At 40.5% G+C, this 15,546-nt stretch overlaps 1 protein-coding gene across 1 annotated transcript in view; it reads left to right on the forward strand.

Moving 5' to 3' along the window:
- The window catches only part of col21a1 (collagen, type XXI, alpha 1), a 448,863-nt gene that overhangs the window by 290,281 nt on the left and 143,036 nt on the right, over positions 1–15,546 (forward strand). Inside the window, exons 18-19 of the mRNA XM_072549080.1 lie at positions 6,576–6,620; positions 8,098–8,151. Of these exons, the coding sequence (XP_072405181.1) occupies positions 6,576–6,620; positions 8,098–8,151 (99 nt within the window). The remainder of the gene's footprint in view (positions 1–6,575; positions 6,621–8,097; positions 8,152–15,546) is intronic.

Below are 15,546 nucleotides of genomic sequence, written 5' to 3' on the forward strand. Positions count from 1 at the left end.
AAGGAATAATACAAGTCATGGATGAGTGGTTCAAGGGAAGGGAAGCTGAGACATGGTACAAACAGTCAATGTTGTCAATGTAGTCAGTGTCAATGTGAAAGCAGATAGTCTTGGTGATGCTTTTGACTTATCTCAGTGTTAAATGGACAGCCTAATTGCAAACATTTCAGTTCCACCTCAAGATGGTGACCAGGCAAATGTATGGAGTTGGTGGAAATGGAGTAGAATATATGATATATAGAATATATAGAATAAAGACAATTGCTTCCCAATTTTTAGTTGAAGGTCATTTCTGTTGAACAATAAGTGTGACAAATTGAAGACAGTGGAGGGGATGAAAGACATGATGGCATGGTGAAGCTGGCTTTGATATGCACATGAGAATGAATTGCGAATGATGAAAATGGTATTTCATGCAATTTTAACATCATTGTTTGTAAAGTAATCTTGTTGCATCTGTCTTAATAAATTTTGCACAACTAGTCCATGAAAAGCAATATCAAAAAATGAACAGCAACATGGATTTAATACAACATTTAACAGATCATAGTGCTTCTTAGTGTCAGAACAGATATTGTGCATTGGTACAGCACAGATATTCATAGAGATTCACATTTTCCTTTCAGACTCTTATGATGTTACCTTCACTCTTGTCTTCCATCTGTCATCTTAGGATGCTGTAAATACACTGCAGCTGCTCTGAGTATTTTTCCAATAATTTTAAGGAATATTGTTCCATTCTGTGTGCCAATGTTTTTGTGTTCTGTTAACACATGTTTTCATGATTTTGCAAATAAATTGCACTGTTTTTCATAGCTTTTATTTCATTAACTTTTACCTGTGTGGAATTATAGAAACCAAGTATCTTTTTGATAATTATTCTATTTTTTCACTGAACAAAGTAATGTTCTAACTAATGCAATGGAGACTGAACAGGACTTTGGGAAGAAGTTAGAGGAAGCATCACAAAATGAATGGGACATCTTAGCAGCAGAGCTTCAGGAAACTGTTCATTCTAGACAACCGCTTATGCAGGTAGTGGGATAGACTGAATGAGTTTCAACCACAGAATTCAGATCTTGAATAGCATATGGCATGATGGCAATGCACCTCTGAAGCTGAGAACTCTGAGCCTAGCACGTTTCTGGAGTTGATTGCCCCACCTTAGGAGTGTGAAGGCAGAAGGAAATGGCTAATAGCCAGGCAAATATGAGATAAGATTAGTAGCATAAGAGTCCTCCGTGTGCAGCTTGCTCTTTTGGTATCATTAGCTGTCCCTCGATTTGCGGATATTGTCCACTCGGCTGTCTGTCATGGATCTTTCTGTGATGAAATAGGCTAGTTCTCAACTAACATATCTTTGGTCACATGGCTTGAGATGCCCCAGAAGGTGGGGGATCCAGAATGTAGAATTTGCATCCTTTACTTCTCTTTTCTGTTATCAAAGAATCACAGAAGTGTTACAGCACAGAAGGAAGCAATTTGACTCATCATGTTTGCACAGCTTATGAAATGAACATTATCTAGTGCCAACCTCCTGCTTTGACCCTGTAAGCATGCACATTATTTTTATCCAAATAATCATTCAATGCCCTCTTAAATGCCTCATTGAACCTACCTCCATCACATTTCCAGGCAGCATATTTCATATTCTTAACGACTTGCTGAGTGGAAAAGTCTCATGTTACCCTCACTTCTTTTGCAGATTATATTAAATCTGTGTCCTCTACTTTTTTTTTCCAAGCATGAACACTTTCTCCCTATCTATTCTATCCAGTACACTTATGATATCAGATCTCGACTGAGACTTCTTCTCTTCAAGGAGAAATCCCAACTTCTTCAATCTATCCTCATAATTGACATTGCTCATCCCTGTAACCATTCTTGTAAGCCACTTCTACACTGTCTCCAATGTGGTGCCCAGAACTGTACACAATACTCCAGCTAAGATCTAACAAGTGTCTTATACTGTTATTCCATCTGCCTCGTTATTAATGTGGTTGCACTCACAGCCTGATGGACAGCTTACTGTCTAACTAATATTCAGTTTTGAAGGCTGATGAGTGAGATAGTGCTTCTGGATATTTATGGCCTTAATAAAATCCATAGCATTATAAATGATTCAGCTGTACAGACAGAGAGGGGAAAGGATAGAACGGTTGCAGTGATAAGTGATTCAATAGTCAAAGGAACTGACAGGCATTTCTGTAGCTCCAAGCAAGAGTCTAGGATGGAGTGTTGTCACCCTGGCTTCAAGGTTACTAATGTCACTGTTCAGCCACAGAGCATTCTAAGATGGAAACTGAACAGTGAGAGGGGCTTATGATACATACCTAGGGATTAATACCCACAGAAACTCAGCAGGAGTATAAAATGTGCAGGGGTGACATCAAAATGGAGATTAGAAAAGAGCCAAGAGGGCATCAAAGTATTTATTAGCAAGTAAAATCAGAGAAAACTCAAGAATGTCTGAAAAATACATAAAGCAAAGGGATAACGAAAGAATAAGGCAGAAAAGAGACAAAAGTGGTTATGGTGTTTTGAAACTGAACATTTGATTCTTAATGAATGTTTTGCATTTGCTATTATAAAAGATGGAATGATACAAAAATTATGGTTAAGGAGGAAGCCTGTGAAATATCAACTGGTACAGAGAACAAATGTTAAGAAATTTCCTAATCTGTGGATGAGACCCAGACCCTCCTTCTTAACTGGAAGCAGAGAAGTAACTCCTCAAGGGAAATTAGGAATAGGCTATAGACGTGGGTGTAGAGCAGTGGGGCGGTGATGGAATATTATTGCTAGATTATTAATCCAGAGACACAGCTAATGTTCAGGGGATCTGGGTTTGAATCTCTGCCATGGCAGATGGTGGAAGTTTTATTCAATATTTTTTTAAAAATCTGGAATTAAAAGTCTGATGGTCATCATCAAACTGTTGTGGATTGTCAGGAGAAACCCATCTAGTTTACTCATGTACTTTTGGCACCAGAAATCTGTTATCCTTACCTGGTGTGGCTTGCATGTGACTCCAAACCCACAGCGAGATGGTTTACTCTTAACTATCCTCTGGGTAATAACAAATGGGTAGCAAACACTGGCTTTGCCTATGATGATGTGGAGTAGCCAGTGTTGGACTGGGGTGGACAAAGTTAAAAACCATACAACACCAGGTTATAGTCCAACTGGTTTATTTAGAAGCACACTAGCTTTCAATGCCCGGCTCCTCCATCAGGTGGATGTGGAGCAGGACCATAAGACACAGAATTTATAGCAAAAGATTACAGTATTATGCAACTGAAATAATATGTTGAACAAACCTGATTGTCGCAGAACAATCACCAGACAGGGGGGTTCCCTCCCAGTCAGGGAACACTTCAGCGGTCAGGGATATTCGGCCTCGGATCTTCGGGTGCCTGTCCTCCAAGGCTGGTTTCGAGATCCACAACAAAGCGGAGTGTCCAAGCAGAGGCTGATAGCCAAGTTTGGAACCCCTGAGGATGGCCTCAACCAGGACCTGGCGCTCATGTCACATTACAGGTAACCCCACCATACTATACACTCTTTCATACACACAGACATACACCTCCCACACTCACAACCAAGCACACATCCTCTCACAGGCTTATACTCCATCACACTCACACACACACTTTACCAAGCATGCACACATGCAAACACACACTATGTCATGTACACTCACTCACACACAAAATCACATACACACACACACACACACACACACTCTCTCTCTATCTCTCTCTCAAGCATGGGCACACACATATAAGTCATTGGGATGAATTTGCATTTGCAGAATTATATTTGCAGACACATTCTGTCGTGCTCAAAAAGCGCACAACCTGCAGGCAGTCAATCCATGTAATATTTTATAAATTCCTACTTTGGAAATAGAGCCAGTCTGACTCAAGATTGGGATACAGACAGACTCTAACCACACACCTTTAATGCATTGTCTGAGCTGACCTGTCACTTTTTAAATAAAACTTTATTCTCTCGAGAATGTGACTTAAAAGAAGTTCTAGGATTTACATAGTAATGAATTGAAACCTGCAACCCATTCTAAAAGATGAAAGACTTAACAGCAATCTAGGTTTGTTCAATATATCGTTTCAGTTGCATGACACTGTATTCTTTTGCTATAAATTCTGTGTCTTAGAACATAGAACATAGAAAAATACAGCGCATTACAGACCTTTTGGCCCTCAATGTTGCGCCGATCCAAGCCCACCTAACCTACACTAGCCCACTATCCTCCATATGCCTATCCAATGCCTGTTTAAATGCCCATAAAGAGGGAGAGTCCACCACTGCTACTGGCAGGGCATTCCATGAACTCTTATGATCCTGTCCCACAGCTACCTAATGAAGGAGCAGTGCTCTGAAAGCTAGTACTTCCAAATAAACCTATAACCTGATGTTGTGTGATTTTTAACTTTGCCTGTGATGTCCACATCCTGTGAATAAATTTAAATAAAAGTTTCCAGCCAGGTGCTGCTTCAAATTAAAATTCATCTGAAAGAATAGGCAGTACTTTTTGGTGCTTGGAATACTTGTCTTTCGCTCATTTTATGTAATATTGAATTCGTATTGTATTTTTATATCTTTTTTGAAACTGTAATAGACCCTCCTTGAGCAGGTGGCAATGGTAAAAGAGGGTACTGAGCCAAGGAGCTCAAGCAATCAATAGATTCTGTTAGTGGGAAAGAGTGTTTATGTAAGAAAGAGTCCTCTTAGAAAGAGGAAGAGACAATCAAAGGAATTCCTCAACCAGATGTGAACTAACATCTTAACTTCCAAGTAAATACCCTGTTTCCCATGTTTATTTTTAGTTCCTCTTCAAGGCCTTAAAGACCTGATGCCAGTAGATTAAAAAATGCTGTCTCATCACCTTCAGAACGGCCATGTGCTTAAACATCCAGTTACAATATCATCAGATTTTGTTCTGCACTGTAGTGAGTGTAGACTTTCCAAGAATTGAAAAGATGTTTGCTCTTCATTTGCTCAACAATGACTAGCACAGACTTTATATATAGTGCAACATTTCGCGTGGTAGCACAGACATCAACCAAAAACTCATTTCAAAATCATGGGAAATTCCTTTATAGGGGTTCAAACATTGCAACACTGATCCTCCCTGTGGAATTCTTGGGATGCGAGCATTAGTAGCAAGGTCAACATTTATTGCCCATCCCTATTTGAGAAGATCTTGTTGAGTTGTCTTCTAGAACCATTGCTGTCCATGTGGAATAGGCACACTGTTAAGCTATAATTTTCAGGATTGTAGACAAGTGGCAGTGAACAAGCAATGTAGTCCCAAATCAGGCTAGTGACTGACTTGAAGAGGAGTTTGCAGGTGGTGGTCTTCCCATGATGTTGCTGTTCTTGTCCTTCCAGGAAGTGGTAGCTACAGATTTTGAAGGTACTTCTGAAGAAGTGGTACAGTTCACCTTGTAAATTGTAAATGTTGTATTACTGCGTTGGTGGAAGGATTGAAAGTTAAAGGTGTCTGATCAGGTACTAATCAATGAGCCTGCTTTGTCTTGAATTTAATTAATTGAGCTTGTTTAGTGTTAGAGCTGTATTATTTTATGCCCTCATGGGAGGTCGGTGTCACTATCTAGGCCAACATTTATTGCCTGTTCCTAATTACCCTGGAGAAGATTGTGTTAAGCTGCCTTCTTGAATCCCTGAAGTCCTTGCAGACATGCAACAAACCCACTGGCTACTTTTGCTGATGGCTGAAGAGACCATCCATCAGGAGAAGGTTTACCAGTAGGATTAATGGACACAGCTGAGACTACAAGCAGAGCCCAGAGTTAGGTCTCAGAGATCAGAAGAGCAGAGTGGTGTTAATGGAGAGTACAGAGATGGAAGGGCCAAGAAGGAGCATGGGGAGCAGACCTTGTGGGAAGGGGTCCTCTGGAATTGCCACTTGCCTCCTAACCCACTTCCTGTCCAAACCTGAGCAGAGTGATTTTCCAGGTATTTTTTCCAGCTTCTGAACTCCTCTCGGGACTGGATTGAGTTGGGATATCTGGTCGCATGGACGGGTTGGACCAAAGGGTCTGTTTCCATGCTGTACATCTCTGTGACTCTATGCTATTGTGATAATTAAAACTAAGGCCTCAGTTGGGTCTAGGGTGTGTGGGCAGTTAGCCCAAGCCTTATACATACCATTGTAAAAATGTAGACAGGTCAGGGCATGCAATAGGGTGGTGTGAAGGCCATCTGAGGAATTCATAGTCCCCCACCAACCCTGTGGAAAAGTGCTTGCAAGGGACTGTAGGACTTTGGTTCATATGTTTTCCTTCATGTAAAGGTGGATTGCAGTGGTTCAAGAAGATGGCTTATTAGCACCTTCTTAATTACTCTTGAGTAGCAAATGCTTGCCTTACTAACAACACGGAATTTATATGAAATAATTACTTTCTTTTATTTCAAAGAACAATTCATTATTACTTTTGTTGACAGAAGTAATAGAAGGTCTTTATTGAATTTGATTTAACTCAATGCTCAGTCAATGTAGAATAATCTTGTTGTATTTTTCATTATAGGGAATTCCTGGGATGCAAGGATATATTGGACCAATGGGACCCAAGGTTTGTAAATAATTTAAAATCACAAGCATTCTTCTTACTTGAAATTAATATGACTGATTTTATTCTGATTAATATTGTAACATTAGCAATCTTCATATTAAGTCACTCTATGTTAATATTTTAGAAAAATAATACAATTCATCTAAAAAACACTCGACATAACAATAAATAGCAAAAGAGGAAGGCTGAATACAAGGGACGATGAGGGCCTTGTGGTGTTATTGTTGGGCTCTTCATCCAGAGACTTCTGAGGATCTGAGTTTGAATCTGCCATGGTAGGTGGTGGAATTTAAATTCAATGAAAAACTGGAATTAAGATTTAATGTGGACTGTGAAATCATTATTGAAGGTTGGAGAAAAACCCGTTTAGTTGACTAATGTGCTTTAGGGAAGGAAATTTTCTGGCCTACATGTGACTTGGGACCTACAGCAATGTGGTTGACTCTTAACTGCCCTCTGGGCAATAAATGCTGGTTAGCATGAACACTGGTAAGGAAAGATTCTCACCGATGGCCTCTTTTTATTCCAGTACTTTACTGGCAAGGTCAGAAGTGCAGCCCCAAGACAGACTGAGGCCATCGGTGAGAACCTTTCCTTACAGTGATGTTTTCAGGAGATCATTTGGGCTGAAAGAAATCTGTCTATTGTTAAGACTATTCACAAGCAGAGCTGTAGATCTTATAGAACTCTACTTGATACGGAACCTTCTTTTCCTTTTGTGAGCATAAGGTTCTTAAGAAAGTGGAATCTCTGCCTGGTATACAAATTCATGAACATTGCACAAATCATAGACACTTTTACTGGCTGGTCATGTCCAGATTACTCGGTTCCATAGTTTTCCAGGTATCTCCCTTTTAAACTGCATCATTTGTTTTGTACCTTTTTGGGGAACACTGCTCCACAATGTCTTCTGAAGTGTAAAAATGTAGTGTATGCATAGCAATGCCTTCCTGATGAAGGGCTTTTGCCCGAAACGTCGATTTCGAAGCTACTTGGATGCTGCCTGAACTGCTGTGGTCTTCCAGCACCACTAATCCAGAATCTGGTTTCCAGCATCTGCAGTCATTGTTTTTACCAGGACAACAAGAAAACACACCTGTTCTTCTTTGAATAGTACAATGGACTTTTACAGCCATCTGAGCAGGCAGATTTGTTCCAAAGACTGCACATCTGACAATGCATTACTTATTTAAGACTACACCCTTTGAATACTTTGTGGAGAAATAATTTTAGCAGTGGGCCACCTGCTATTAAATCCTTGAGAGGGAGTGATCGGCAATTTACCAAAGTATTCAAGTATGAAATATTAGTGCTCAGGATGTTATAAGGAATTCTGGCTGTGGGGGATGTTGAAATTACATGGGAGATGAACAAGCACAGTTCAATTGTCGTTGCTTTCAGTTTTAGCTAAACATAGTTATAATAATAGAAATAATATTTACCATGTAAATTAATTTCTTTGCATGATTTATTACAGGGGAGAGATGGTATTCCTGGGGAGAAAGGAGATCGGGGCCCTCCTGGCAAAACAGTAAGTTGCTTTATAATAAATAAGTACAATGTGGATTTTAATTACATAAATGTCAGAAAGATAAAATACTTGTATCAACTAGTGGCCATTTGAAAAAATTTAATAATTTTGTTTATGTATCTTACTATACACAATTTCATTTTGTTCATATTATACTTAGTCATTTTGACAAGATATTATAAAATATCAAAAATGGTACACTACAAAAGAATTATGAAGGAAAATCCAGACCTGCTGCATAAGCATATTTTGGAAGTATAGGTCATTCTGTTATAACGAGCGTTTCATCAACACGAATTCATTGTAACATGATTGATGAATTGGGGATATTTTTTCTACAGCAACACTTTAAGCACTGTTTCTAAAGCATGATTTTTCTATAACGCGGGGTTGCACAAGGACACAATTATCGCATTATAGAAGAACTGACTGTACACCAAAGATCCAGCAACAGGTACTTTAGCATTGCAAAAGCAAGTATACCAAAATACAGTATACTGAATTGGCTTAACATAAGTGGATTATTAGATTGAATTAATTTAGTGCACTTAATTGGCACCATCCAGATTCAGAATTGCTGCCACTCCATTACAACTACGATTAAATCATGGATACAAATCTATGCTTCACCGAACCACAGAACTAAAAGGTCATGAATAGAGTTCGAGTAGGGGGAGCTGAGGCCACAAAAAGATCAGCCATGATCTTATTGAATGGTGGAATAGGCTCAAAGGGCCAGATGGCCTACTCCTGGTCCTAGTTCTTATTTCTTATGTAGAATGCACTGCAAGATACCACAATGCTGTTCAAGCACTAGTTGGCCATGTCAGAGTGCAAGGTTGTTCAAATTGGTACTTTCAATCAGTCATTCCAGCTGACTTGACACACTGTTGAAACTTGGTCTGCACAAATCCACTGAACTTCTGTGTTCATCATCTCGGCTAAGGAATCATCTAACTGCAGAAGAAACCTTCCAGTAGTTCTGTTGAAAGGGACAGGCATCCCAACTTGCAGTGAGATTCCTTTGATTAATTTATGTGGAAATGCTGTGATTTGTTATTGAAGAGTTGTTAAAGAGTTTATGCAACAATTATGCAGGCCAGGGAATTTTGTTGTCTGCGGTAGTTTGCAAGCAGTATGAGATTCTTCTGGCTCTGCATCATAGCCAACAAGTGGATCAGAAGCTGCACAGAAGGGAAAATTTGCTGTGAGGTGGGAGAAGAAGTTCCATATTGCTAGTGTTTCCTGATAGCATGTTCCATAGCCCTTTCTCAGCTAGAGGTAATGCCTGAGGTGACTTGGGCTCACTAAGAATGGTGCCAAAGAACTGTGCCACCTCTTTCAACATGATCTGGAGCTTTACACCAGAAAAGCTAGGAACCCTCCAACCACAAGGGATGAATGCAGATTTCTCCAGCTTCCTCATTTCCCCTCCCCCCATCTTTTCTCAGTCCCAACCCTCAGACTAAGCACTACCTTCTTGACCTGCAATCTTCTTCCCGACCTGTCCGCCCCCACCCCCTCTCCAGCCTATCACCCTCGCCTTAACCTCCTTCCACCTATCATATTCCCAATGCCCCTCCCCCAAGTCCCTCCCCCCTATCTTTTATCTTAGCCTGCTTGGCACACCCTCCCCATTCCTGAAGAAGGGCTTATGCCCGAAACATCGATTCTCCTGCTCCTTTGATGCTGCCTGACCTGCTGCGCTTTTCCAGCAACACATTTTTAAGCTTTACACCAAACCATAGATGATAATACTAATGGTCATAAAAGTTGCTGTGGTGTTGAGCTGAATTGTACTTTCCAGGCACAAACAGGTGGAGTATCCAACATCCCCTAATTTGCCTTCCAATGACACATTTGGGATGTAATTAGAGGCTTCATTATGCCAACAAAAGTGACCACATTGTGTCTTCTCCAACAAAAGAAAAGTGGGATGAGTTGGCATGTCTTTTTGTCAGAATTGCTGAATTTCCAGGTGGGTGTGACCCTGACACATTTGACAAGTATCTGAAGGTGAAGTAAAATATCTGAATTTTAGCCATGCATCTTGATTGCTAGAAACTGCTGACAGATGAGTAATGGAAGTGTGTTGAGTAGCATGAGGTGGTATGGTGAGTTTGAGATATCCTTCAAACATGTTTAACTAACTTTTACCATTGATATGAGGTTATTAAATTCCCTGGCTACCTACCCCATTTCTTTCAGGGGACGTTGTGAGGGATGTGGAAGCTTGCCTCTCTTCACCTTCATGACTAAGATCTACAGCAATACATCTGCAACTGTATTTACCTTCTCTCCAGTTGAAGCGCAACTGCAGGCTCCTTTTGTTCAGAATAGATGCTCTTAAAATAAACACTATATGTTAGACTTTCATGTTGTTAGACAGCTGGTGAACTGACAACCATCCAGTAACCTGGGTTGTACATGACTACACATAAGGAGATAACACTAGGTTTACTTGCTTCTTGTCTCAACAAACATTCTGAGATCACAGACAGATCATGACCTGTGTGCCCAAAAATGGGTGCATGCAATATCTTAGCCCCCAACATCAACACCATGTGACTCACTTAAGCAAAAGTAATTAGTGAATCATCCAGGTTTTCAATGAGCGACTCAATGAGTACTATTGAGAATAAATATCTGGGAGAGAATGGGAAGAAGAGAACTGAATGCCCTCAGAAAAAGAATCAAAGGACCCAGGTCTCAGGGATCCAATCTTCAAAGCAACTGTAATATAGAACAAGAAACCAAAGAACTGTGGGTGTTGGAAATCAGAGACAAAAACAGAAACTGCTGGAAAGAATCAGCAAGTCTGACAGCATCTGTCGAGAGAAAGCAAAATTAATGCTTGGGTCCAATGACCAAAGTAATTCCCTTTTCTCTCCACAGATGCTGCCAGACCTGCTGAGTTTTTCCAGCAATTTCAATTTTTGTTTATAATTATGTAACACTGATCTTATATGGTTACGCTGAATGTGATTTCTAGGCATGTGATGACTATGTTTTACACAAGTGAAACAAATCTACTGCCTGCATCCACCACATAATTCAAGATTGCAGAACAGTTTTGAAAATCTGTAAGATTTCTGCTGCATTAAGATGCCAGATATAGCAAATATCACATTGGCAATTGCTGGGCACAATTTTTTAAATCTTCTTTGGAACGGATAGGTTATACTTCTCAGCACGTGCAAAAAGCAGTGGGCTACAAGAGGTGGGTGCACTTATCAGTAGCTGGATCCTGCTTCATTCATATTTCATCCAATATCTGCATGTGAAATAACATCCTATACCACTGCAGCTGGTTACCTAAAAATGATCTCTCCCAGACAGCAACATGCCTTGTAGTACAAGAGTCGATTCAACCTTCTTTGCCTCTGCTGGTTACCTATACTCAATCCCAACTAACTTTGGGAGCAACTAGAAGATTGAAGTAATTTAAACCAAAAATTGGGCAGAATGTTTAGATTAGATTAGATTAGATTCCCTACACTATGGAAACAGGCCCTTCGGCCCAACAAGTCCATACCCCGACCCGCTGAAGAGTAACCCACCCAGAGCCATTCCCCATATTCACCCCTGACTATAGGCAATTTAGCATGACCAATTCACCTAATCTGCACATCTTTGGACTATAGGAGGAAACCAGAGCACCCGGAGGAAACCCACGCAGACACGTTGGACCGAAGGGTCTGTTTCCATGCTGTACATCTCTATGACCCTATGACTTGCTAAAACTGTACAAAGCACTAATCACAGCATACCTGGAATACTGTGAACTGTTTTAGTGCCCTTATCTAGGTCCTAGGGAGTGTTGCTGAACAAAGAGACCTTAGAGTGCAGGTTCATAACTCCTTGAAAGTGGAGTCACAGGTAGATAGGATAGTGAAAAAGATGTTTGGTATGCTTTCCTTTATTGGTCAGAGTATTGAGTACAGGAGTTGGGAAGTCATGTTGCGGCTGTATAGGACATTGCTTAGGCCACTGTTGGAATATTGCGTGCAATTATGGTCTCCTTCCTATCGGAAAGATGTTGTTAAACTTGAGAGGGTTCAGAAAAGATTTACAAGGATGTTGCCAGGGTTGGAGGATTTGAGCTATAAGGAGAGGTTCAATAGGCTAGGGCTGTTTTCCCTGGAGCGTCGGAGACTGAGTGGTGACCTTATAGAGGTTTATAAAATCATGAGGGGCATGGATAGGATAAATAGACAAAGTCTTTTCCCTGGGGTCGGGGAGTCCAGAACTAGAGGGTAGAGGTTTAGGGTGAGAGGGGAAAGATATAAAATAGACCAAAGAGGCAACTTTTTCACTCAGAGGGTGTTACGTGTATGGAATGAGCTGCCAGACAAAGTGGTGGAGGCTAGTACAATTGCAACACTTAAGAGGCATCTGGATGGGTATATGAATAGAAATGGTTTAGAGGGATATGGGCCAGGTGCTAGCCAGTGAGATTAGATTGGGTTGGGATATCTGCTCGGCATGGACAAGTTGGACCGAAGGGTCTGTTTCTATGCTGTGCATTTCTATGACTTGATGACTATCTAAGGAAACATATAGAAACATAGAGTGATGCATCTTAGAAATGGGTCCTTTGGCCCACCATGCTGACCAACAAACATCAAATTGCTTTAATCCCATTTACTTACACTTGTTCCATAGTCTATAATGTACTGGCATTTGAAGTACTCATCCACGTGCTTCTTAAAATTTGCTAGAGTGCTTACCTTCATCACCCTGTCACGCAGTGCATTCCATATTTCAACCATCTCGTGGGTGAATATGTATCTCCTCACATACACTCTAAACCACTTACTCCTCACCATGAACGTATGCCCTCTGGTCTTAGACAGATCTGCCATGGGGAGGAGGTTCTCACAATCTACCTATACTTCTCATAATTTTGGATACCTCAGTCAGATCCCTCCCTCAGCCTCCTCTTCTCCAGGGAAAATAAAACAGCCTATCCAGTCTGCTCTCATAACTGAGAGTTTCTATTCCAGTCCTGGTGAAGCTCCTCTGCACCAATGTAATCACATCCTTCTGCTGGCGTGGCAACCAGAACTGCACACACAGTATTCCATTTGTGTCCTAATCAATGCCCTATAAGGTTGCAAAGAAACTTCCCACCACCCATATTCTATACTTTGGCTAATGAAGGCAAACATTCCATATGCCTTCTTCACCAACCTGTCTGCTTGTGCTGACATCTTCACGGATCAATGGACTTGCACACCAATGTCCCTTTGTTTCGCAGTATTCCCTGGGGACCTATCATTCATTGTGTGAATTCTTATTATATATCCCAAAAGCATTACCTCACAATTATGGGGATTAAATTCCATCTGCCATTGCACTGCCCAGTTGACCAGCTAAGTGATATCAGATTGTAACAAAAACAGAAATTGCTGAAAAAGTTCAGCAGGTTTGGCAACATCTATGGAAAAGAATCAGAGTTAATGTTTTGGGTCCAGTGACCCTTCCTCAGAGCTTCAAACTTCTTGCCACCGCAGAGTACACAGAAATCTTCAGTGGTCTTTGGAACCACACCAACAAAGAGTTGCATTGTGATCTGGTCCAATGGTCTGCCATCTGTAGAAATGTGTATATAAACTCATGGTTTCTTCCAACCTTGGAGATGCACTGTCACAACTGTGAGAAAGTTGTGAGCCACAGCATGCTGAGGCCACCGGTGACTTTGCACCAATGCAGCAAATAGCAGGCAAAACCAAGAAGCCAGCTTATTTTATGTATCACGCTCAATTAAGCATTTTTTTCCCAACCACAAGATCATCCAGGTACTTTTCACTTGTTATCCAACAACGCTAAAGCACCTGTATTTGCACTTCATACCAGTTCACATGCAGAACCCATTAAGGACAGTGCAATGACACCAAATAAGAAGCCAGCTGTTTTTTAATTATATTTTTATTAGCAATTAATTACAATGACACATACAAAAAATATTCACAAATGACAATCTGTGTAAACTCTCTTTCTGCGAGTACATTCTGATGGAATGGGTGTAACATTCGTGATCTGGCCAGTTTTTATTCCAGATAAAATCAGGGCTCTTAAAGCTGACTGAGCACCAAATCTTGTTCCTGTTACCTCCAATGTTGTGTAGCTTGATGTGTAGGGTAGTGATGCTCAGCTCCTTGCATCTCTGGGACACATCTTGAGGAACCAGCCTTGCAGATTATGGCAAGGACTCTCTCTTAATCACTTGTGATCTCAGGCTAATCAGGAGGCTGCTCCTCCTTCTTTTCCTTACACTTACAATAGAATGGTTTTCTCAAAACCACAAAACCAGCATGTAACCTTTCACCTGTTAACCACCACCACTAAAACACTTGTCTGTTTTTAATTAACCTATTTTTCTAATCAATATGTTCTGAGATGTTATTACACACCTTTGGAGCAAGTGGGACTTAGACCTGGGTCTCCCAGTCCCGGATTAGGGCACTACAACTGTGCCACAAGGGAGCCCTATCTCCCCCTTTTCTTGAATTAACCTATTTTCTAATCACATTGTTCAGAGATGTTATTATAATCCTCTTGAGCAGGTAGGACTTGAACCCTGGGCCTAGAAGACAAATTGTCCTCCACACCAGGGAATTGAACCTCAGTTTCTTGCATGTAGAAGCCAACTCTTTTTATTCTATAGAATTCCACATGACAGAATTGTTTTCCTAACACCCAATATTTTTCTCCTTTCATCCACCACCACTAAATTACTTGTGTTTTCAATTAATCAATGTACATGCACAGCCTGACAAAAACAATGAAGTACCACCAAAGGTGAAGGGAATAGTAGGGAGAGAATTAAAGTAGAGTTGGAAAGAAGTTAACTCTTTTTTTTACAGTTATAATTAAATCCTGTGTCTGCAAGGTTGGAGATGCTGGAATACTTTCAGGAGTCAATGGGAAGAAATAACTTTGAAACTGAATGCCAGGTCTGTGGCTGCAAGATCATGGAGACAGTGCAGAAAGAAGTTTAGCAATCTTAAACAAATTATTGAGGTAAAGAATTACAATCTGCCAACTGCTGTGTATGCTTCACTCAATTCTCATTTAATTATAACTGTAACCCTGTCACGTACCTGCAGACAGTCCCTGCATATCAGTATTCAACCCTTCATATATTTTATATACACTTAACATTGAAGCTTTGGATCAATAGCTCACAACTTATGCACATTGGCAGCAGTTCCATGTGACAGCAACAGCAGACAATCACATTTCAGGACAATATTTGACACTTTTCATTCCCTCATATGGCAATAACAGAAGACAGCAGGAGTAAACAGAAGTTTGTATGTATTTTAACCACTGTGGAAAGGATTGTTGACCATCATGAGGAGGGGCACTGCATGAGACTATGGCCATTAG

This window comes from Chiloscyllium punctatum, chromosome 3, assembly GCF_047496795.1.
Source record: "Chiloscyllium punctatum isolate Juve2018m chromosome 3, sChiPun1.3, whole genome shotgun sequence".
Taxonomy (NCBI): domain Eukaryota; kingdom Metazoa; phylum Chordata; class Chondrichthyes; order Orectolobiformes; family Hemiscylliidae; genus Chiloscyllium; species Chiloscyllium punctatum.